Source organism: Abramis brama, assembly GCF_963993115.1.
Source record: "Abramis brama genome assembly, chromosome: 17".
Taxonomy (NCBI): domain Eukaryota; kingdom Metazoa; phylum Chordata; class Actinopteri; order Cypriniformes; family Leuciscidae; genus Abramis; species Abramis brama.
In genome coordinates this window covers 16,378,085-16,403,205 of record NC_139979.1, presented here as the reverse complement: position 1 = coordinate 16,403,205, position 25,121 = coordinate 16,378,085, and the positions used below count along the sequence as shown (strand labels likewise).

Here is a 25,121-nt window from a genome sequence, read left to right as displayed (position 1 = left end):
TTAGACTATAGCCTGAAATGTCTGATTTACGCACTGTTACAACAGTCTTTTTTTTTTTTTTTTGGTCATAATGACATTTGAGTTCATGATTTTAATGTTGTTTTTTTGTGGCAGACTAAATATTAATGACAGACTGTTGATCTTTGAATAAAAATATGTTTGGTTCAGGTGTGAAAATTCATTTTATTATAGGCTATGTAGTCTAATATCATAGTAAGACTACCCCAAAACCTCCCCAAACAACACTCCCCCCCCCCCCCCCCCCCCGTCCGTCCAAAACCTCCCCAAACAACTGTTGTTGTTTCGTTCAAACATTATGGACCATGGCAAGCAGACTTTGGATAAAAAAGGAGAACTAAAACGAGAATCAATATCAGCGCGGTGTTTTCGAGATGCCTAGAGCTCCCATAGACAGTATATAAACGAGAGCTCCACGTCCGAGACTTTGACCGCTCCTACATGTACTTTATTAAACAGGTGAGCACATTTACATAAAACTAATCAATGTTTTATAGTTCAACAATGATAAAATGTCAGAATATGATCTGTATGTTATTCTAATGTTGATCTAGCTTACTGCTAGTCTCATACAGACAGACTAACACATACATTTCAACACATTCAAATGCAGTTTAGTGTGCTACAAGGCTCGAAATTGCGACCATTTTGGTCGCATATGCTCCTGAAATTTAATCTGTGCGACCTAAAAATATATTTGGGAGCATTTGTGCGACTGCAAATAATGGTTGTGGTGCGACCTGTTTTCATTTCTCTAAAAAACGTTTGCAAATTACTTCACAGTGTATACCTTATGTGCGCTGATACACGATGGCCGGACCGTCATTCTATCCAACGTTATCCAGGGGTTTTCCTGCATTGAATTTTTTTTTTTTGGCGGCCGCCAAAGCCTTATTTGATCGGTAAGTGACTGCTGCGCTTGACAGGGCCGCGCGCTAGTGATGGGCGATACTGCAAATTTCGGTACCGATCCGATACCAAGTAAATACAGGGCCAGTATCGCCGATATCGATACCAATACTTTTTCATTTTAAAAGCATGCACTTTCCTGTGCTAGAGCAGTGTGTCATGATTTATGAGGTGAATGCATCATTAATATGCAAAATCTGAATACGTTTTCATGACTACTAGGCCTAAATAGCTAAATTTTGGGCATCATTACTCCAGTCGTGATGATAATTAATTTTAATATGCTGATTTGCTGCTCAGGAAACATTTCTTATTATTATCAATGTTGAAAACAGTTTCATATTTTTGTGGAAACCATGATACATTTTATGCAGAATTATTTGATGAAGTAGATTTTTTTTTTAACAGTGTGAAACCCTTGACTGTCACTTTTGATCAATTTAATGCATCGATCCTTGTTGAATAAAAATATTAATTTCATTAAAAAAAATCTTACTGACGTCAACATTTTGAACCGTCATGTACACTTTTGGTTTGTTTATTGCGAAATAACTCCCGATTGTTTCTCTGTTATCTAAGCAAGGCTTCGTTTCCCAAACGCACTGGGCCTGTGAGCTCAGCGAAGCACCAGCATCGAACGCTCTCTATGATTGATTGGTTTCGTCGTTCTATCCTACACAATTATCCGCTAACATTCGCTTATTTTTCCACTTAGAGGCTTATTTTACACACTGAATTGCGTGCTAAATTAATAAAAAATTATTGGTAAAAAACACACACATTTGGATCGATATTTTTATGTGAGGATCGATCCTTTTTGATACCACGTCAGTATCGAAGTATCGATAATATAATAATATATCGATAACCAATACTTCCGGACCGCGCATTCTCACGTCTTCAAACAACACGAGCGCTGTCTTGCTCTCTCTCCCTCGCGCTCGCGCATTAATCAAAATCATTTACACGATAGAAAAAGGGCGGAAGACCGAAGTTTCACGCGGAGCATTCGGAGATTTGTTTTCTCCTGAATTACCTGTGAATTGTGCTAAAAAAAAAAAAACTGCCGGGATAATCAGACAACGCGTGCCGTAGGCTACACGTCCACTAATGACACGTCCGATTCGCGAACTAATGACTCATTTGAACCGATTCACTTTAATGAATGGTTAAAACAACTGATCCAACACTGAACTCACGAGACGTCTGAATCGATGTATAACAAATCGGTAACACTTTACAATAATGTTCCATATATTAAATTCTAGTTAACTACATTAGTTAACATGTACTATTAATAAACTGCACTTTGTTAATTTGTTAACCATTCGTCCCCTTGGAATTATAAGGTTCTATCTGACATTTTTGTCAAAATTTAGTTATTCACATATTCTTATTCTGTGACCACTTCTTTACATTATGTGATGTTGTTTTTTAAGTTGTGTACATTTTAGAACTTTTTATTTAGAAAATAAAAAGGTTCTTTCTACACAGTCGAATGGAATGCAAAAACTTTAAAGCTCAATATCTCAAAACTGCTCAGAACGCAGATAGAACCTTATAATTCCAAGGGGACGCATTGTTAATGTTAATTTCAACATTTAGGCTACTAATAATAGCCTACATTATTGATTTTTTGTTTGTTTTTTGTTAAAGGAGAACTCCGGTCAATTTTAACATTGAGCTCATTTTTTTGTAAATTTGGATTGCTGTCAGTACAGAGAACAACGACAAAAATCGGTGTTGTCTACACCGTGTTATCCTCTTTTTAAAATTTGCACCCTGTTGACTTCAATGGGGCAAGTTTTAAACCTGCTTTTAGCCTCTTAACATCCTTGATGGGTCATTACAAGTGCACAGCCAATGTGAGTGATTCCTTCAGAGTGAACACGGGTGAATCTGACTGCAGTAGATGTGAAAGATATGAATAAAAGTGATGTTATTTCAGCCAGCGCACATACCTGTATTTACATCCTGTTTTCGGTCGAAGTCCAAAGTAATCGACTGTCGAGTTCACGCGCATAGGTTTAGTTACCTATGATCACGCGCGTGAACTCGACAAAAAGAGGATAACACGGTGTAGGCAACACCGATTTTTGTCGTTGTTCTCTGTATTGACAGCACTCCAAATTTACAAAAAAATGAGCTCAATGTTAAAATTGACCGGAGTTCTCCTTTAACATTAGTTAATGCACTGTGAAGTAACATGAACGAACAATGAACAGCTGTATTTTTATTAACTAAGATTAACAAAGATTAATACAGCATATTAATAGCAATAGAGTGCCAAGTGCCAAGCAAAAAATGCAGGGACAGGTGTGTGGCAAACAAATCAGGTTCATCAGGTTCGATTATTAAGGCTTTTAATGGGCAGGATGCTGCTGGTCGTTCCGCTCTATCGGCAGAGCTAATTATATGTCAGATATAACACCGCATACACCATCGCCCAAGAAGAGCTTGCCTTCACTAAATTAAACCCTATGTTGCAGCTCATGGAAAAAGAACGGAGTTGCGATTAACATGACGTATGCAAATGACAAATCATGTGCCAATATCATCGGGGTGAGATGATATAGAGCCAGAAGACCAAATTTCAAATCTTGGCCACAGGATGTGTAAAGCCCCAGTGAAATGAAATATGTTAATATATAATTTGTAGTTGTGGTGCTCCTAAATTTTTGCTGGTGCTCCTAACTTTTTGAAGTTGGGAGCACCAGTGCTACCAAGTAAAAAAGTTAATTTCGAGCCCTGGTGCTAGTGTAATGTTAGACCAAGTGAAACAGCGCTGCGTTACCTCACAAGTTTAATTTGTCTAATAAACTGACCTGTGAGTAGTAATTCTGCGTGTAGTTCGGTAGAATGAAATTTCCATATTCCTTTTATATCCGCGGGACTCGCGTCGCGTGTGGAGCTGATAGCTGTCTCTTAGCAATCCCGAACTGCTTCATATCACAGTCATGATAAAAGCATCGATGTATTCAGTCATCCATAAACATTATTAGATCGGTCGGCTTGACGTTGACGACAAGATCCATAATTCTTAGCAAATATTGCGTCATCAAACTACGCCTTTGTTATTGTAAATAGGTTAGCGACCCCTAGTGGAGAAAAAATCCCATACTGTACGTTGAAAGAAAGTCTAAAATATAGCTTGACTAAGTGATCCAACTCTGCCATGTCCTCTATCAGTAGGCTATGCAATGAACACTGATCGAATGCGTTATTCTCTACATTTCATTTAGACTTTTTTTCTCGAAGCACAACAACTTTATTCTCGAAGTTTATTCTCACGATTATTTCAACATTTTTTCTTGAAATTTAATGAGTTTATTCTCACGATTATTTAAAAAAAAATTCTCGAAATTTAACGAGTTTTTTTCTCGAAACAACAACTTTATTCTCGCTATTTAATGAGTTTATTCTCAAGATTGTATTTCGACTTTTTTCTCGAAATTTAACGAGTTTAATTTCGCATTATAATGACTTTAATCTCGAGATGGTTTTATTATTTTATTATTGCTTGGCCCTAATCCTCTTCCGTATAAGATGGCCAATATAATCTAAACATAAAAATAGGGGGAAATGATTGTGTATAAATAAATATTCAATATCGACCGATACAGAGCAATTAAAACAATCTCTAATAACAATCATCGTTAATAACTGATATGGTAGCAATATATTGTGCATTCCTAAAAACAGCTCATGTCAGCTGTGGCATTCATTGCATGACAAGACAATTGTGATTTATTTTCTCATTCACATCAGCATGTTGGAATGCATTGGATCAGATGGGGAAAGCTATAAACAAAAAGAGACCCGAGTTCATTCACAGTCAGTTTTCTGCCTCCCAGTTTTCTTCTCATCCCTAAAATGGTTGTGTTGGTGTCATTGTGGAGTCATGCAGAGCTTTAGATCTTAGTGTGATGTGTTATTCAGCCCTCTTGTGTGTTGTGACTCAAACTCACAGATGGCTGACAGCAGTGATCAGTGTCCAGTGGTATGAGTCTGATAAACCAGTTGTCGACCATATGAGAGGTGTAGAATCTGCCAAAATGTCTTTTTTGTTGTTTTATAAGGAGTATTTCAGACAAAGCAGAGAAGACAAATGTTGCCATTCATTTCAGAACTGGCAGCAGTTAATGTTGTATAAATGTTATCAAGTCATCAGATCAATAGTGGCTGTTTAGAATTATTAAAACCTGTTTAATGTTGCTCAAAGAAAACATTTGCCAGCGAATGTAGTGTAGATACACAGTCATGTTAACCAGCCGGTGTTACCGGATTAGCGTTTTATTTAACAAAGTATTTCATCTGAAGCTCATAGACTCAGTGCTCACACATGACCCTGATCTCTTGATCCTCAGTGTGACCCTTTCCATGAGTATTTCATAACTCTCTGGGGCAGCAGCCATATAAGTTAGTGGTTGGCTACAGAGATTTAGTTTCTTTTGAAGACACTGTATGCTGCTGATGAGTCAGGCCTTTACAGCAGAAATGTCATGCCCTCTGTCTCTGGTTACTTAGTCAAAATTAAGCATGGTTTTCCCTGCATAATAGTGCCCAGTTTGAACCCGATGCACTGTGATTCATAAAATCCTTTGTTTTGTGTTATTTTTATGGGCAATTGATTTCATATCATGTTCTTTTGAATGTGACACTTTTTATGGCCTCTTAGAAAGAGTCCCTCTTTTGTGGAACTACACAGGGAAATTTCCACAAATAGTTTGGTGCCCCGTTACTTTTTTCAAAACATAGAGGAAATTTTTTACAGAACTTGCATGTTAGACAATACAGTAGGTTATTTAAAATGAGCTTAACCTAGAATGAAAAGTTTGTGGTTTTAAATGCATCAAATGTCTTTACAAATAGTTATTTAGGCCTTTAACTGTAATCCAACAATTAAAATCTTACAACTGTGTAATTTTGTCCTAATCACAAATTAAATTAAATTACAGCTGCAGTCCGTAGCTTTTTTGGGTTAAAAATTATCCAAAATAAATTTGAGCAAGTACATAACCAGCCAGTGTTCAACACTATCTGCTTGCCTTAGCTCGATTCAAAATGGTAAGCTTGTAATAATGTTTTTAATTCCAGTGGTACTGGTGGATTTCCGCGGGAAATTCGAGCATGTCTTTACGTCATTGCGTCACATCTGTACACACAAAGAAGGTGTCTTGGCGGCTAGTAGGCTATATTGCGTGTGAGGATGTTGGAGGTGGAGATTTATAGCCTTTTCTCACAGCACTTGATATAATTAAACTTATCAATTTGATGGCGGATCCAGAAAGGTTCAAACGACAATCACCAGTGTCAACTGGAGATTAATCCGTTGTAAAGCGCAAAAGACTTCGGAATTCGGAGAAAAGTGACTGCAACCGGCCCATGCGAAAACGAGGATAAATATCGGAAGGGCATTAAATAGAATCGGGCAATAGAGTCACGCAATGCTGATGTTGTTAACATTAACAATTTGAGAACAAAGTATAATTTACACGGTTTGACGTGATATGATAAGCGATCGTTAGATTTAATCGGCGTGATTTACTGCAATGCTTTTTTCCCCTTAGTTGGTCAGAACAAAAGTGGATGTTACTTACTTGTTCAGACGACATTTTCCGTTGAAAATTCTTATGTTGGTCATACTTTCAAAAAGTAGAATCTGTGATCGCGAATGCCAGTATCCATACCGGCGCGGTGACTGACAGCCGCACATTCTCCTCAAAACATAGGATTCATCCGCGCTGTGCCATGCCGAGGCACAACGCACGTAAAGTTGATAATTCCGCGAATAACTGCAATTGCAGATTTCGAACAGAGATGGCGACAAAGAGGACAAGCTGCAGACTGCAGCTTTAATTTAATGCAAAATCAAAGCAATCTGTAAATTAATTCTAATTCATAAAGGCATAATATTTAGCTGTATCCCATATTTGTGTCCAACCCTGTTACTGCATGATTTTTTTGGGTCCCAAACATACTGGTCCCAAACATACTAGTCCCTTCTGAGCAAAAGCAAGCCACTGTTACTTTTTACTCTTTCTGAAATTGATTGTTAATTTCATTGATGCTTAATTTTGATGTTGGTTTATTCCATATTTATTACGGGGGGAAAAAATGGTAACAGGGTTGAAAAGGTTGCGATTAGAAAATCTATATTTTTTTCTGACTGAATGAAGTTGACGATCAATGTTCTTTTTCCCGCAAAAATGAACACCCCATTTTACTAATCATTTGCTGAAAAAGAGTTAAAAAAAGAATTTTCATACTAATCTATTTGCTGAAAGTATCAGGAAATTAGGCGTTTATTGCAATCAGACATTTATTTTTGTTTCTGTGTTCTCAGTATCAACAAGATGCACGTTAGCTTTTTTTAAAGTTTAGTTTTGCTTCCACTCAATAAGCAGAATTAATGTACCCACTCATACTGATTCATGAAAAATGTATCAGCAAATACACAAGTATGCAAATCTAGAATTAATAGGATGAATACAATCTCTCAGTGTGGGTTTCACCCCGAAAGAACAGACTCGGCCAAAAATAGGAATGCGGAACGTTCCTCATCTGGATGTCTGTGGAGAAAATCCCTCCCACCTGCTGCTGGGCCGTTTCCATGGCAACACATGAGTTCAGCTTTTTCAAGGCCTGTCCCTTGGTACCCCAAATCACTGAAAGCCTGGACACCTACCCAAAGGACTTTGCTCTGAGCTCTGTGTCATTCTCCTTCTGTAAAACTACATTCCCGCATGCACCTACATCCATCCTCATTTAGACAAACTATTTTTTTCTCTCTTAAAAAATGTTTCGTTCTTATTACTACAGCCTTGAAATATAATCTATGATGCTACTCTTTATAGATTAATAAATTGTTCAGCATCAGGTATACATTTTGCTGTGTTCTCAGAGACCTCATTCTGATATTCAAAAGGAGTCAGTAGTGCCCACATTTTGAGTCTAAAATTGTTGAAGGGGGTGTGATCTGTACCAATTACACTCAACACTTTTAGTCAGTATTGTCATGAAAAATAGCACTCGGTGTACATCTGTGCAGTGCTGCAGGCTTCTAGAGCCCCATTTGATGAGATTTAAATTAATTCTGCCTCGATCCCAAATTCAGCCCCCCCCCTACTGTGCTCCACAGTATTAACAGAGCTCAGTCTCCGCCCCTTCACAGAGGCTCCGCAGCAACATCCTCTGCTGGAAACATGCATGTCAGTGCATGTGAATCCATACAGGCAACAAACAGTAGTGTTTTACAGAAACTGTAGTTCACGCTAAACACCATTGCCAGCCTGTATCAATGGTTTAGTAGTAGAGATGCACCGATGTAATGGCCGCCGATATTTATTGGCCGATTTTTGATCAATTTAAAACCATCGGCATATCGGCTAGCATGGAAAATGCTATAAAAAAACAGATGGTTTATTAATGAAATAATTTATTAATTAGTTGTATAATGTCTGTTGCATAATCCAATGTTTTTCTCTGGGTAAAATAATTAAATACTTGCTAAAACAAAATGAAATCTGTACAAAATTCAGCAGGGCTCGACAATAAGGACTGCCTGGGGCCAGCATCAACGACGCTTGGAACAGTTTATCCTTTGCATGTGTTTTTAAGTCATGCGAATTTAAATATTCAAGTGCAAGAAGACGTGAATGAGAACTCAGTTCTACTAATTGTGTGAGAAGTTTTGTGTGCGCACACATCCAAAGCACGTGCCTGGAAAGACACAAGGCACAAATCACTTCTTGTAATTCACAGAAAATGTTATCAAAATGCCCGTCTTGGCAAGTATGTTAAACAACAAAAGACAAAAAATCGCTCACTACTCTTGACTAAATAATTTTTGTAAGTTAAATATTCATGTACAGTATATTTAATTTATACTATATATATATATATATATATATATATATATATATATATATATATATACTGTATATATATTGTTTTACATATGATTTATGTACCTGAAATCTACTGTTAGACCTACCTAAAAAGCACTGTTTATTTAATATGCATCTTTATGTTGTATTTATGTAGGCCTGCTGAATGTATCCAATCCATATTCAATAAAAAAATTATTTGATGATGCATTAATAAACTAGCTAGTATACCTTAATGCATGAATTTTTTAACTCTGTTAATTTAAAACATGATCAATTCAATTTAAATCATAATAAATTTATTTGCAAAAGTTCGAATAAGAGAGCAAGTGACAAGTATCTGTATTGAAATCGGCAAATAATTTGTTAAAATTGGTATCGGCCAAAAAAAAAATCCTATTTCCTTTTTTTATATATATATATATATATATATAAGTTTTAACCGCAAGTACACAACAATCAGTATTTTTTTCTTGTCAATAATGACTTTTGAGACTTGAGGCCAAGTAATGTTTCTTTTTAAATGGCTTTACATTGAACACTGTGATCATAAGTTAAGTGGTCTCATGCTTTATCATTTTTTATTGGCTGCAAGCCCTTGGCAAACACTTAAAATTGACAGTGTGCATGAGTGTTTCCTTTCCTAGTGATTTTCATGGGGTAATAAATGTACTGGCTGGTTTAGGTGAATTTTTTTTTTTTTATGCAACCATCTTTTTCCCTCAGTGTAGCTGCTTATACCCTGTTCATTATTGCTTGTATAGCAGAACCTATTTTACCAATATATGAAGATAGTTAAATGTTTTTGTTTCTGTATCATGTTTTATGTTCTTTATTACTTTTTTGCAACGATGAGCAAAGGAATCAATATAAATACTAATAAATTATACAATCTTGTTGATTTTTTTTTTCTTTTTTAAAAGCGGTTTGCATAATAATTAAATGTAAAATTGCAGATTTTTTTTTCTCTTCTGTGAACTTTGGTTGTCCTTTTTTGCCCTTAGCACAGTTTTCTCAAAGAAGAAAAAAATAATTGCCAATGTTACATTATACTCATGTTCTCACAGTGAGTTGAGGCTGTGACATGAGATGCTCAGGGTCCCATCCATATTTAATCAGTCTCCAATGTACTGAGATCTGCTGAGGGCACCACAGGCCTGAGGAAGGCTATTATTGGACTGGACAATTTCGGCCTAGCACAGGATGTTTTTGCCCCTCCCATCTGGACTGATCGTCATATTGCTTGATGACTCTAATTTAATACACAGTATTAGTTTGTGTAAATACTTTCATGCAGGAGCCTTAAGACTTCAGCTTAAATTTGAATGAGGATCTGTAGTCCTGAAGTGACAATTAACAGTTAAAAAGCTGATACCTTTTGTGTTGTTAGACATCTATCTAATCACATTGCAATGACAAACAGTGACTTGTAAGCCTTTATTGTTCAGCTGTCAAACTGCATTTTTACATGAAGTGTCTAAAGGCAATCCTGGCAAGGGACATGTATATTGTAGACGACACCTTGATTATAGCCAATGTTTCAAGAACAAGTTTATCTATTTGTGGTTTGACAGCTCAAATAAAGCTGAATTATAGAGTATCTTTGTTTTCTTCATGAGCTGTGTCTGCACCAGAGTGATTGTTATACATATAGGCTAGTTCATACCTAGATTATACCTTAATTCTCATGCTTGATAATCTGTCCTGCTTCATTTGTATCTTTTCTTGTTTTAAATAGGCTGTGTGGTCTGGGATGAAGTCTCATGAAGTCTTCCATTGGAGCTGACATTCACAGTCAGCTGAAACATCCTTTACCGATCCTCCACCAGACAAAGACCTGCCCATTGCCCATCACCAGAGTCCCCCTGCACTGTACCGTCTTACTCCCTGACCATGGCTAGTCGAAGAAAGTCTACAATCCCCTGCATGATCCGACCGGATGACTTGTTGACGGCAGACGATCAAGAAGAAATGGATTCTTGTGTGGATGGTACAGAAGAGAATGGATCATCACATGTGTCTTCTAGTGAGGACTGTACAGAGAGGAAGAGTTCTGTGAACTCTCTGCAGGAAGCAACAGAGATGGAGAAACCTGACGTGAAAACACGACCACAGAGGAAACTCCAGGGAGGCTATGAGTGCAAATACTGTCCCTTTTCCACACAAAACCTCAACGAGTTTAAAGACCATGTTGATTCCAACCACCCCAATGTTATACTCAACCCACTTTACTTGTGTGCAGTATGCAACTTTAACACGAAAAAGTTTGATTCTTTGACAGAACACAATGAGAAGTGCCATCCTGGGGAGAGCAACTTCAAGTTCAAGAGAATCAAATTAAACAGTCAAACCATTCTAGAACAGACAATCGAAGGTTCAAACTGTGCAGTTATCTATGATACAACCAGCCCTCAGTCAGGAGAGGACTTTACTGCTTTTCCTTCAAACAAATCCACTACTGTTAAGCTGGCTAAGTCCAAAGCAGACAGTTTACGGCTCCAAGATGATAGTCCGCTGGACAAACTCGCTCAAGATCTCCCGAAAAAGCAAATCACTGCAGTGAATGTGAACGGGACTGTGATAATCCCAGATGCAACTCTTAAAGATGGCCTCTCTCATATAATGCCATCTCTGCAACGCCCACCTAACTACAACTTGGTACCAAAAATCGCCGTCCCCTTGAACACTTCAAAATACAACCCCTCGTTAGATGGCAACTTGACCCTCATCACCTCCTTCAACAAGTTTCCGTACCCTACTCAAGCAGAGCTCTCTTGGCTCACTGCAGCCTCCAAACACCCCGAAGAACAAATTAAAGTGTGGTTCACTACCCAACGGCTAAAACAAGGTATCAGCTGGTCTCCTGAGGAAGTTGAGGAAGCACGAAAGAAAATGTTCAATGGAACGATTCAGTCTGTTCAGCAAGCATTCACTGTCTTTCCTGCTCAGTTAGCTCAGTCCACTAAAGCTTCACAGCCCCTTATCCAGACCGTCTCTTGCCATGTCCTTGGACAATCTGGCCTAGTGTTGGCACCAGTTACCAATGGCTCAAATCCGACCAGTTCTCCTCTCACACTAACAGTCACAAATCAAATAGCACAGGGTGTCAAGAGGCCCCATACAGCACCACTGGTTGCCCCAGAGATAAAGAGGCCTTCAATAATCCAGTCCGTTCAGAGTATTCCGAAGTCTGTCTCTCCAACACCAAGTCTTTCTTCAGATTGTGAGAAAACCCCTGATCAGATCAGAGAGCTGACCACTAGCTATGCTCAGTGCCAGTTTCCTGATGATGAAGAAGTGTATCGTCTAATTGAGACGACTGGCCTCTCCTGGGGAGAGATCAAAAAATGGTTCAGCGATCAGCGCCATGGAAACCATAAGGCAGTGCAACAGATTAAAACAGACTTCTCTTCAAAGGACAGCCAACCACATAAGCCTGTCGCCACACAGTTTCCACTACTAGAGAGAGTTAAAGGCAAATCCTCTGAGCAAATGAAAAGGTTAGAGGAGAGTTTCCAAAGGACTAGCTTTCCAACCCAGGCTGAGATAGAGCACCTTGTAGCAGACACCAGGCTCTCCAAAAATGAAATTGATTGCTGGTTTGCGGAGCGCCGTGCACTGCGTGACAACCTGGAGCAAGCCTTGCTCAACTCGATGGGTTCGAAAAGGTTTGAGCATCACCTTCAAAGGGGTACATTGAATGGAGTCCATGAGCAGGACAGCAGAGTCAGGGACTCACCTCTTCCCATTCTCACGTCCTCAGTGTGTCCAGAGGCCATTGATGGCAAGTCACTCTGCCTCCTTAAAGACGTGTTTGCACAAACCCAGTGGCCCTCACCAGAGGAGTACAACCAACTAGAAATCCAAACAGGGCTAGCTCGTACAGAAATTGTCCGCTGGTTTAAGGACAACAGATCTGCTCTGAAGAATGGAACTTTAGATTGGATGGAGCAATTTCAAAGTCTTAGCAACAAAAGACAGAATGGACAAAACAACTTGTTGATCACGGATCAGACACAGAGCGTCCTACAAAGACACTTTCAAGAGGCAAAGGTACAAAAAGAGGAGGGTTTTGAGAAGCTTGCAGAGCAACCAAAACTAACCAACCAGGACATAGTAGAATGGTTCACCAGTAAACTGGGCCACAACATGCCTGATATCAGCAAGAGCAAGGAACATGGACAGGGAAGTGTAGATGGTAAGAGGTGGGTATCCTTGGCAGCTGACATTGACAGCAAAGACTATGATGCACAGAAAGTGGCACGAGACCTTGAAGTGCTGTCAGCAGAACACCGAGTGACGGGATGAAGTTGTAAAGGTAATAGTCTTATTTTATTTTAACTAGCTGATTGATGTTTTGAATGGAGGAGCAAGACAGTTGCTTTCACAGAGTAATAGCTGTTTCTCGTGATAATGCAGCAGATGTGGCTGTAAGACACCCAGGATGTCGGCAGTCTATAATTTAGCCTTTAGAAAAACAGCTTAGCATTGAGCAGAGCCCAAATTTTGTGTTAGTTGGGAAGGGGGCAGTGTCAATTTTCGTTTTTCTCTCAATCCTCCATCCATAATTTATGTGAGTCAAGTGGCATTTGTTGCTTGTTCTGTTGCAGAAGAAAACAGGCTGCTATGACTAAACTACATGGGCCTGATGATTAAGGAATGACCTTTGTCGTCGTGTATGGAACCAATGATCTCATATCTGGACTCTGAGGTTATCAGAGACGAGATGGAATGGGAGCATCTGTGAAACACTGTCCGGAGAGTGACCATGGAGTGCCAAAGTTTGACTGCTTTGTTGTTATTATGTGTTTGTTTTTTAAAAGGGCCCTTGTAAATATTTTTTTCTGTACTTCAACAGATTTGTAAAATTTTTTGAAGATGAGACTTTTGTTACATTTATAATAGGAGTCCCAAGACATTTCCTTTGACCCTTATAATGGAATGTTCAATCATTTTTGTGAGGACACAAAATCAACCCTCCTGCTGGTGAAGCTGTTATAAAACAGTGTGGTCCACGATGGCACTTAACATTTCAAGTGGACACACACACACACACACACAAGCGGTGCTTCAATAAAAACCATCTCATTCCAGAAAACAAGGTGATATTATGGACTTTTCTTTGGACCATAAACACATTGCCTGCACTCTCATACTGTACCTTATCGCCAAGGGGACAGAGCCACATGGTGGACATAATCAAAATCGAAATCAATACAATACAGTGATGCACAACATATGTTTATTTGTAGTCATAGGCTAATTTTTTGGCAATATTACAGTAACTGCAAAATTATACTTATCATGTTGGCTTTTCCTGGTATTCAAGGCATAGTTCCATTTTCCACTACTCAGCTGTGAACTGCTTTCAGCTCGCTTAAGTGTATTTCTTTTTTTTCCTGCTGCTGCTTTTAGTGTCATGTTCAGACATGTATCAGGAATACTGTACTGCTACCAAGAATCCTGCTTGCTCTTTATAAGAACCAGTCTGCTGTAATTCAATAAAACACAAATGATTGAAAGCCTGTTCTGAGTTTCATTGTTTACACAACGGTAGCATTGCCAAAGTAAAAATTTTAACCAAAAACCCCGCTACATTTCTTCGGGAGCTGCTAATTTTCTTACATTAAGTTTCCATTCAGGGTGCTGCAAATTTTAAATGCAACTTTAAGGCGCCTGTATCCTGAGTGTGTCCCTCAAGACACTGAAATCAATGTACTCAAATATTGAGCACAGTTGCTGTATATTTGTAGCATCAGTAATCAAAACTGCACTCAATGAAATGGCAATAATTGAAGCACTAAAAAAATGTAAACTGAACTGACATTTTAGTAAAGCTTGTAGATTAGAACAGTAGTAAATTTTATTTGACAAGGATTTTGGCAAAATCACCATGTATAATTTGAATGCGACTATCACACCATTATATACCATATGCACACAAAGGTGTCTGGATTTTGTAAAGCACCTTTATCAAAACAATGTGTTGAGGGACATTATAATATTAAACCAATGTGTTTAGTGCATACTAAATCAAATAATAAAACAGGTTTCTGTTTGCTAGTCAGACTGCACATGTATCACAGAATAACTTAACTTGGTTTGATCATCAATAATGTGTGAAAAATGCATGGATGGCAGTTTTACTTTAAATGGATTGATAAACTACTCAAGGCTGGCATCTAAATGTATAAAACAGATGGAAATATGTATCTGAATGTATGTAACAAACAGACTGAAATATGCACAGCACTTTCATCTGCATGTTCAGATTCTGATTGGTAATTCAGTTAATTGACAAATGCAAAGCATAAGCAATGCTTAAGAAACATTACAATAAATTGAACCTAATAAATTTAGACAAAAAAAAAAAAAAAAGACATTTGATATAAAATCCATGGCCATTTCTAAACAATCATGCTAACAGACAATCGACACTGAACAGTTCATAGAGAAATTAATCGGCTACATTTGACTGTGAGCAAGTAACATGAAGCCTGCATATGTTGAATGATGTTGTCATAATATGGGAAACACAATCAGAGTCCCCTGAATTTCCTACAATTTCACCAACTCTGCTACAGCACATATTTTTGCAGAGTTTCTGTACACACTGTGAAACTCAATAACAGTGTGATATGACATCGAGAGTAAGAGGACAATGTAACGCTGGGAAAGAGTCCCCCGTCACTTTTCCTTTGCGGGTCAGAAGAAAAGCAACACAAATGAACCCCAAAACATATCAAATCCATATTCTGCAGCATTGATGGTAGAAGTTTCTGTATTTATCCATTGACGCAAGAGTCAAAGGCTTTAGTCGTCCCCCAGACGAAAGCCTTGACCCCAGTTATGGCGACCACCACCGCCTCCTCCTGCCTGCTCTTGGGGTAAAGGTCTCCTGCTCGGAGGAACGCCGAATCCAGACACCCCTCCTCGTCGATTTGGGAACATCTGGTATCTGAGGGAAAAAGGAAATGATAGGAAGAATATGACAATAAAGCACCATAAGAGGCTTTTCAACACTTATCACTTTCATTCAGCTATGGATTCATAAATTAACGGGACCAAAAACGAGACAAAATTGAGGCCAGCTGTGCAGCCAATAAACTCACAGGAACTGCGGGGTGGACAAGAAGGACCTGCCACCCAGGTCCATGGGGTATTTGAACATCAGAAAGAAGTAAAGATGGCCAACCAAGTTCCCAATCAGCTCATTGACAACACTGAAGGAAAAAAAAAAAGGTTATTGTTAGAATAATTATTATGCCACTATGATGACTCATTGTTATGCAGCATCTACATCAAATGACTGTGATATTTAATCATGAATCTGTGTGGGGGGAAAATATTCTTACGAGCCACCGATGATATAGTTGAATCCCAAAATTACCCAAGGGAGATAACAAGCCTGTGTTAGTGTGAAAATTAACAGGTTTTAGTGTGGAGCATTAAAACACACATCAGCATTTCATATAAAACATACTATAGTAATGTACTGAATACCTTGAATCTGGTTCCGAACCAGAAAGATACAACCGTGTCGCGATTTAGCTGAGCCCAGACATACAGAACAGACATGATCAAAGGGATCATCAGGAGCTGCAAGATACAAGCAACCCGATATTCATGAACAAATAAATAGGGAAATTAAAAATTAAAACAACATAATAGAATTTCTCTCACACAACATAGATAAAAGATGCTTTTAACTGTCATGCAACGGCGCCTTAAATAACTAATACGTTACATTAAAAAGCTTAATTAACTGCGAATTCCAGGAGTGCAGAATAATGGTGATGGATCACGAAAGGTTGTCGTTCGATAAAGTAGCACATTTTTAGAAAGACAAAAACATTTTTAAATGTATTAATTTAATGACCATTTAATCAATATAAGATGTTTGCTTTTTAGGCAATTTAATGATTAAAAGATTATGTAAGGGAGGCAGGGGGCATTTTTTACATTTTCTTTCATAAATGACAGCTCCAAATCCACAAATCTTGTTTCGCTATAAGAAACATATGGCCATAGTTTAATACAGATCTTAAGACTGGAGACTGGAGTAATGATGCTGAAAATTCAGCATTGCCATCACAGGAATAAATTACATTTTACAATACATGAAATAGAAAACAGAGATTTTAAATTGTAATAATATTACTGTATTTTTGATCAAATAAACGCAGCCTTGGTGAGCATAAGAAATTTCAAATCTTACCAACCCCAAACTTTTGAATGGTAGTACATACAAAAAATATGCTTTAAAAAAGATATCATTACACTCAGAATCAAATAAGATTTTTTATTTTCTTTATTTTAACTACTAGCGTGAAATTTCCATGATGTTACAGCAAGTCTACAGTGTTAGCTTCTGTGATTTATATCAACCTTTAACTGATATAATATAATAAAATAGTTTAAATTTAAAGGTATCAAAACTTTACACGGGTAAAGGGGGGAAAAAAGCATACTAACCTGCATGTCCATCATTAGGCCTGTTATCTGAATTACAAATGTTAAAGGGAAATGCACATGCTTCCAAGAAAAGTTTTTGCTTGCTGTGTGGAAGTTAAAAAACACCCTTAGAGAATATTAAATCATTTAATGCAATATACTAAAATCATGACACTTTCACTGACTGAACTCATTTACAGTGATGTGTGTATGCGCTGCACAGATGCAAATCATTTGACAACATTGAATAATATTTGTGCTGCACTGAATGACCCGTTTATTCTTTTAAAATATAACTGTATAGTGTGTACATGGCAGAAAGGATACAACAATGCAAATCCAGTTGAAAAGAAGCATGAACATGTAGTCTGCTGGTCTTCCATCAAAAGCTCCTGTGAAAGGGAGAAGAGATGATGATTAGTCATACTCATCATTTCATTTACTCTCATTAAAAGTGTCCTCACTCCTTTTTCCAGTTTTACACATAAACATAATAGAACTGAAAACTATATTTAAAATGAATTGAACATGAAGACTGCAGTCATATCAGAAGCCTAATTAAAGCCATTTTATTTTACATGGAGCGGGTCACCACAAGGGGGGCGCCATTTTGAAATCCCATGACCAAATAAAAAATTCTTCCTTTATTTTGGTAATCCCCCAAATATTGGACATGTAATCATGACAGTGATTAGAGCATTTTTACAACGGCATCAGTTAAGTGAAAACTTTTGTGTGACGTTGCCTCCACGCCACAAGGAATCGGTATAAAAAGGCTGTTCACACCAAGAACGATAACTATAAAGATAACTATAATAATAACTATATCAGCATCCACATCAATTGATTATAACATTATAATAATACATAGCTATCGACCTTGGTGTGAATGGGACTTAAAGGGTGATAACTATAATTATAATTTTAACTAGTTTTAATAATTGTACTAATTCTGTGAGAACAGAAAGTCCACACCACAGCTATTACAATAACGACGCAGAGAAACTATTTTTGTAATCACTACGAGAACAATTTGTTCAGCATTTACAAAACATTTACTGACAATCAGAATCCATCCAACTTTAAAAAGCTTGAGCATTTAAAGCTTCAGACGACATAACTGCAGTTAAAGGGATGGTTCGGAGTAAAATCAACCTAGGGTCCTTTGCACCATGACCTCGGCCAAACAGCCCCCCAGAAGCCTTTTTTCAGTGGGAGGTCACTTCCGTGATTTGGGAAAAGCCCGTAAAAGTCCTGGCAGAAAGTGATGCATAAGGTGCATTTTACTCCAAAACATCCCTTAAAGACTACTGAATCGACCAGCGCAACTTCAACAAAAAATACTATGTGCACTTTTCAGTCCAGTCAGACGCTATTCTTATCAAAATAGGTTTAATATATTTAGGGACACAGAAGCTACCTGTTTCAAGCCTCGAGGAGTACTGGTAGAGAAAATACAAATTAACCAAGTAGAGAAAACCTGTCCCTGGGCCAACTGGGAAATACAACGTTGCAGATAATGGTCTCCATATCTGTTGAGAGAGCACAGAAAAATGATTAGTGACTTGGCGCAGATCACCGTTGGACATGGCCCTAGGATTCTGGCCTATTAAAACAGATGTATCAATGTAGTCATCAGAAGTAATAAACACAGACGTAAGACACGTAAACTGCAGTATAGGTATAGAAAACCAACAGGCACTGAGTATACTCAGCAGTCACAATTTGTAAGCACTGCCTATTTTATGATAAAAGTGGCATCCATGCTTGCACTGCAGATTTGATTCACTATCCATGTGCCTGAGCATGATTGCAGCTATTACACCAGACATCACGCTCGGAGAGGAACACACACTCATCTGGTCTGTTATCAAGAACTATTCTGTAATTCCCAGTCTAGGAAAACTGGGTTAGTATAGTAAACAACAAACACAAAACCCTGCACAATTTTTTTTTTAAAAACTCTCTAGTGTTTAATTTTCTCTCAACATGCACATGCACACTTTATCCCTCTCTATAGTCTCCGGCTGTCACGTCCTCCTCCCTTTCCCTGTATCCCTCCCTCCCTCACTCCTAGTGCTTTCTCTCCTCCCTCCGGCACACACAGAAACTCTGAGCTAGCAGGGTTTTTGGGTCTGGGGCACTGTGAATCCGCTGAGCAGCAATGCTTTGATGTTGGCTCTGCGGTAGCCAGGCAGTCCAGCGGCCCCATCGCGCACTGCAGCATAAATCACGCCAGCTCGCTTGTGTGGAGAGGTGACCTCTGTGCACTGCAGCGCAGAGAAAGTGGGTTAAAAAGCACAGCAGGATTGGTATGCTGCGAGAGGACGGGAAGAGGTTTATTTGGCCTAAATGGTTCCTTCACAAGACAAATGTGCCAATGTGAGCACTGGTTCACTTTGACAGAAAGCTTTGTGTTGCCCTTAACTTGGCAATATACACTCTTTAAAACTTATCTGTACTATCCTGTGTTATTCCCCACTCTATTGCGCCTATATCTGCACAGAAACACCATATGAATAGGACCTCAATGTCTACGTACCTAAATTCCAACTAAAATTGCAGCTACAAAAATTAATCAGAGGTTAATTAGCCATTAGCAGAGGTGCCTGGATTTCAGGTGCATCACTCACAAAAAAAGGTGTCATAGGAAACATATTAAAAGCAATATTTGTGCCATTTACAAGATACATTAGCCAACAACTGACAGTAAAAACTCATTGTTAAGGACATAGAGACGTGACATATGCTAAATGCCACAAAAATTACTAGATAGTGTAATGTGGGTTTCCACAATATAAAATAACTTTTAGGGGAATGGTGCATTATCCTGCAACACAGTTTGCAATTTGCATGATCTTTTAGATTCCACAGACCCCCCTCCAATTATGTGTAAAATATTATTTGAAAAATATTTAGGATTTAAAAAAATAAAATAAATAAATAAAATTATATTATATTATATTTTATATATATATATATATATATATATATATATATATATATATATATATATTATGACGTTTTTTCCTACTCACTATAGTACTGCACTGTTAAATGTAGTATTTAATTGTACATTTTAATTAAATATGTCTTTCATGAAATTATTTATTTTAATTAAGATTTTATTTATTCCACTGTTTTACTCTAAACTTTTCCATAGACCCCATTCTTACAAACACCCATCACATTGTTTAACTCTTTTAGCCCACAAACAAATAGCTTTCCGCCACCTGGTGGAAATAACTGGCACCGAAAACAATAAATATTATATTTCTAATGATTAATGAGCGACCATGATTAATTACATACTTTTACATATTTAAAAGCTTAATATTTTACAGTTTAGACATACTGTTAGAATTAGACATTAGAAAAGCCGACCTCCACGATGTGGAAAATAGATACACTATTATTTATATTATATTGAAAGTCGAAAAACTCAAATATTTTCTAATCAGATTAGAAAATTGATTAGAAAACAGATTGTTTTTTTTTGGCATCACAGTAAGAAGAAGGGCTTTTCAAAGAAAAAAAGAATAATTTAGCAGTCTTAATGTCCCGGAAGTACTCTCCAGACGCGTACTCAGCTGTCATTGGTTGAGCACAGATCAGGCTGGGACGCGTTCAATGTTACGGTTTTTGCTTTTCTGTAAGTGCGCAACTTTTAAATCAAACTGCGTTTTCTGCCTTTCAACCTTATAATATAGCGCCAGTATAACTATTTTAATGGTGACTTGACAGATGGAGGGAGGGATTAAATATGTTAGAATATTGTCGATGCACATATTGGCCATGTGTTACGGTTTTGCCATCTTTTACGATTCTTATTCTGCATTATCGTTAAACATCGCATGAACTATTCGTTTCGACAACTTTTAATGTCTAACATGCAAGCTACCTAATGTACAACTAAATATTATAACACAAAAAACATGTAATTCAGGCAATCATGAGTAGTGTGTACGCAACCAGCGTTATATGCTAATCAAAAAACCGTCAATCATAATCATCATCATCAACCATACACATAATGTCTATGTCATCAACAACAACCGCTTAAGTTAATGTTACTACAGCACTGTAGCGGCAGCCCATGTGTGGGCATCTGTGAAACGTTACTTCAGATTAGGCCTACAAGGCCTTGTCATCGCTGATTTTGTCTAAAGTTTCTGTAAGTTACTGTTTAGTTTAATCTAAACTTACCTGGAATTTATGAAAGAATGCCTCCGGCCATAACACAAGATACATAGGACCGATTAATCCCAGCTTTCCTATTAGCGGCACAGCAATTGAGCCAGCAAACCAGTAACGGGTGATGAAAGGGATGTTTTTAAACCAGTCCCCGATATCTGACATCTTGCCATATGATTTAAGACCCTGTAGATTATATGTCGGTTATCCGCCGATGCAGGTTTGCAAAACGAGCAGGTGCAACAAACGAAACTGTGATCACAAAGCAGAAATGCTGTTTCAGTCTCCTTCTATTTTGGTTACCCTGGTGTACGCAACTCCTTCCCCGTTTAGTTTACATGACGTGGCCGCGCACAGACGCGTCCTTGTTGCGAATTTCCGTTCAATTTGACTGTCAAATTAACAGTCACACAAAGAAATATGGACTTTATACGAAGTCGAAAAAATGCTGATATTTGAAAATTTAGCGTTTAGTATTTTTTTGTTACAAACTCTGTCACAATTATATGCAGCGTAGTGGTTATTTTAAGAATACGTTATGATTATAAAATCGTTAGAAGTCTTTTATGTTGACGTGTCATTCAACGCGTTTTGAAACCGGAAACGACTTGTGGCGCTACTTTTGGTAAAGCGAAGGTTTTTTTATTTATTATTATGTTTGTATAAATATCGCAGATAAGTCATTTTAATGTGTCAAAAATGCTATTACCACTTAGGTCAATAAGTTGCTAATAAGTTTTGTCAAAGAGTTGACTAAAGAATACAAATAATGCCATTATTTAACTCATCATGTTGTGTTAAACCTGTATGACTTTCTTTTTCTCTGATGTTTTACAAAAAATGTTCGGCAGAATGTTTGGGCCTCAATCACTTACATTTTTCCATGTAAAAAAATAAGAATGGTGATGATTAAAAAGCTGTAATTCTGTCCGTCATCGCTTGTATGCTCCATTTAAAAAAGAAAGTCATACAGGTTCAAAGAACTGGAGAAATAAAATTTTTTGGTGCACTATCGATTTTTAATGTTCATTCCAGTGCGCTTTTGTCAAAGTAGGTGAAAGTGAATGATAAAGCTGCACGTGTGTCTGTGGGTTGAATTTGTGTTTGTTTCTTTTCCAGCAGTCCCATGCCTTCTAGAGATGTCTCTGAGCTCAGTACAGTCCACCGTATCCACTCTGAAGTCATGTCAAACAGATATTGGAGCTTGTATGGACATGATATCAGACGTTGCGCTGGGAATAGTCGAAGCACAAGGTGAGCAGCCAATCTACAATTAAACCGTATTTTTACATCAACACTCAACAGCTATATATATATATATATATATATATATATATATATATATATATATATGTCATTTTGTTCAGCATGGATACATACAATTGATCAAAACTGCAGTAAAGACATTTATAATGTTAAAAACCGTTCTGTTGCTTAATATTTTTGTGAAAACCATGATTAAAAAGAATTTGGATTCTTTGATAAATACAAAGTTCAAAAGAATAGTATCTATGTGAACATTGTAACATTAGTAAGCACCAAATCAGCATATTACTGTGATTTCTGAAAGATCATGTGAGACTGAAGACTTGAGTAATGATTCTGAAAATCTGAAAAGCTTTGCCTTCATAGGAAAAATTAAAGTATATTCAAATAGAATATTTTTTTTCTTTTTTATATATTTCACAGTATTGCAGTTTTTACTGTGTTTTTAGTCAAATAAATGCAGCCTTGAACATAAGAGAAAAAAAAAACTGTTGAACGGTAACGTAAATTCCTGATTTTGATAATATCCACAAGATGTGTAAGCTTGATTAATCTCTTTTTGCCTATTATATAGCCTATGTCTTAATATGATGCATATATTTATCTTTGTCCCAAATATTATCATTTGTTTTTCAGACATACTTTACAAAATGTACCTTTTTTATTGAATTTCAGGTATGGATAACAGTTCAGCTCTAAAGAAACTGGAGGACATGATTCTGGAGTGTTCCAGACTGGACAGAGAAATCAATTGTTTTGTGGAGTCTGTTGATGAGATGACTGCCCAGGTTTGTCTTGCTGACTAATTCCACAAAGTCTTTGTCAAGTGACCCACTGAGCCACCCTTGCTTTCACTCATATGTTCTGCAGGTCAGACAAGAACCTCCGGAGGCCATGGTTCATCTGAGAGACTCTGTAAAGGGCCGTTTCACTGAGTTAATGTCTGGAGTTTCAGACGCAGACCTGCAAAGGCACAGCAAGGTGGTTGCCTTCAAAGACAGTGTCAGGAAATATGCCATTCAAGGTGGGACACAACTTCTTGCAGCACAGCATTCACAAAAAAAACGTGTTATAAGTGATGCCATTCCTCAATGTATATTTGTACATATATGTATATGCAGCAGGTCAAACTGCAGATGAGAACGAAGGGGAGGAACTGGATGAGGACATTGCTGTTACACAGAGCCAGACAAACTTCATCTGCCCTCTCACCCAGGTAAACATACACTTGATAAAGTGCACAAGATGTTATGGCTCTTGAGTTAAAAGTTCACATTTGTGGAGGTGTTTTTGTGTATTATTTGTATTGCATGAATAATAAACTTACAGAAATGTTATTTTACCTTATCTTGTTCTGACAGGTTGAGATGGTCAATCCAATGAAAAACAAGATATGCAATCATTACTATGACCAAGCGGCTGTACTTGAAATGATTAAGGCCAAGCACAAAAATAAGAAGACATTTCGGTATGTAGTCACTGCTCAGTTCTGTCTTTACCATGTCCCAAATAAGTATACAGTTAATTAATTTCCATATCCTGCCAACAGCCAGTGTCAATGTAAACTTTAATTGAAAAAAATGACACTTAATACACTGGCACTATCATTCAAAATGTTGGGGTTGGTAAGATTTTTGAATATTTGTGGGGGAAAAAAAACTAATTTTCTCTTTTAATGAATTTATTCTTCAGAAATCATTCAAATATGCTGATTTGCTGCTCAAGAAACATGTTGAGCTGCTCAATAGTTTTGTGGAAAATGCCTTGGATTTTTTTTTTATTGAAAACAGCATTTATTTTATATAGCCTATACATTTGTAAAAGTGTAAAATGTAAAGTCTTTATTCACACTTTTGAGCAATTGAATGTATCCTTGCTAAATGAAAGTTTAGAAATGAAATCTTACTGACCCCAAACCTTTGAACAGTAGTGTATAAAACAGCCACTGTTACCCACTTTTCTGTCATTTTTCACAGCTGTCCAAAGGTTGGCTGTGATAACACAGATGTTCGGCAGTCGGACCTCGAGTTGGACTTGGTTATGAAGAGAATGATCCAGAACCACAAGAGACAGAGCAAAAAAACTTAATCGGACTAAATCAGTCCCGCAGATGTTCCTAGTTGTTCTGTTTAAAATGGTTTGCCTGAAAATTGAAATCTAGAACTGGAGGCTTTTTTTTTTTGTAAAATATGGTTTGTGTTATAGTTACTATATAACACATTTGAAGTTCATGTTTGTAATACAAATATAAATGCACTATGCTTACCAATGCTGACTTTTTTTTTAATAAACAATAAATATTTGTTCCTTCTCATATTGCCTCACTGTCAAACCACAGATTACTTATACATTTTATCCTGCAATCCTTAGTCAATGAGAGTAGGACTCTTT

At 37.3% G+C, this 25,121-nt stretch overlaps 3 protein-coding genes across 7 annotated transcripts in view; 2 read left to right on the top strand and 1 right to left on the bottom strand.

The window, feature by feature from the left end:
- The window catches only part of zhx2a (zinc fingers and homeoboxes 2a), a 19,914-nt gene extending 5,573 nt beyond the window's left edge, over positions 1-14,341 (top strand). For both annotated transcript variants that reach the window (XM_084089722.1, XM_084089723.1), the window contains exons 3-4: positions 10,555-13,134; positions 13,427-14,341. In XM_084089722.1, coding sequence (XP_083945848.1) covers positions 10,710-13,124 — 2,415 coding nt within the window. In that variant the 5' untranslated portion in view covers positions 10,555-10,709 and the 3' untranslated portion in view covers positions 13,125-13,134; positions 13,427-14,341. The remainder of the gene's footprint in view (positions 1-10,554; positions 13,135-13,426) is intronic.
- derl1 (derlin 1) lies at positions 14,037-21,825 on the bottom strand. The gene is made up of 8 exons (XM_084089736.1): positions 21,477-21,825; positions 18,691-18,802; positions 17,598-17,662; positions 17,292-17,318; positions 16,320-16,415; positions 16,172-16,224; positions 15,929-16,039; positions 14,037-15,774 (listed from the first exon to the last, which is right to left on the bottom strand). The coding sequence occupies exons 1-8, from the start codon at positions 21,627-21,629 to the stop codon at positions 15,630-15,632; spliced, it is 762 nt and encodes a 253-aa protein (XP_083945862.1). The 5' UTR covers positions 21,630-21,825; the 3' UTR covers positions 14,037-15,629.
- On the top strand, positions 20,857-25,033 carry nsmce2 (NSE2 (MMS21) homolog, SMC5-SMC6 complex SUMO ligase). Of its 4 annotated transcripts, none has more exons than XM_084089737.1 (7): positions 20,857-20,922; positions 22,584-22,718; positions 23,406-23,518; positions 23,601-23,754; positions 23,852-23,946; positions 24,092-24,198; positions 24,707-25,033. In XM_084089737.1, exons 1-7 carry the CDS (start codon positions 20,901-20,903, stop codon positions 24,816-24,818), a joined length of 738 nt encoding a protein of 245 aa, XP_083945863.1. In that variant the 5' UTR covers positions 20,857-20,900; the 3' UTR covers positions 24,819-25,033. The 4 variants fall into 4 exon arrangements, with proteins under 4 accessions (XP_083945863.1, XP_083945864.1, XP_083945865.1 ...); XM_084089738.1 differs by having other exon boundaries at positions 20,899-20,922; positions 22,587-22,718; XM_084089739.1 differs by lacking the exon at positions 20,857-20,922 and adding an exon at positions 21,832-22,089.
- The last annotated feature ends 88 nt before the right edge of the window (positions 25,034-25,121 follow it).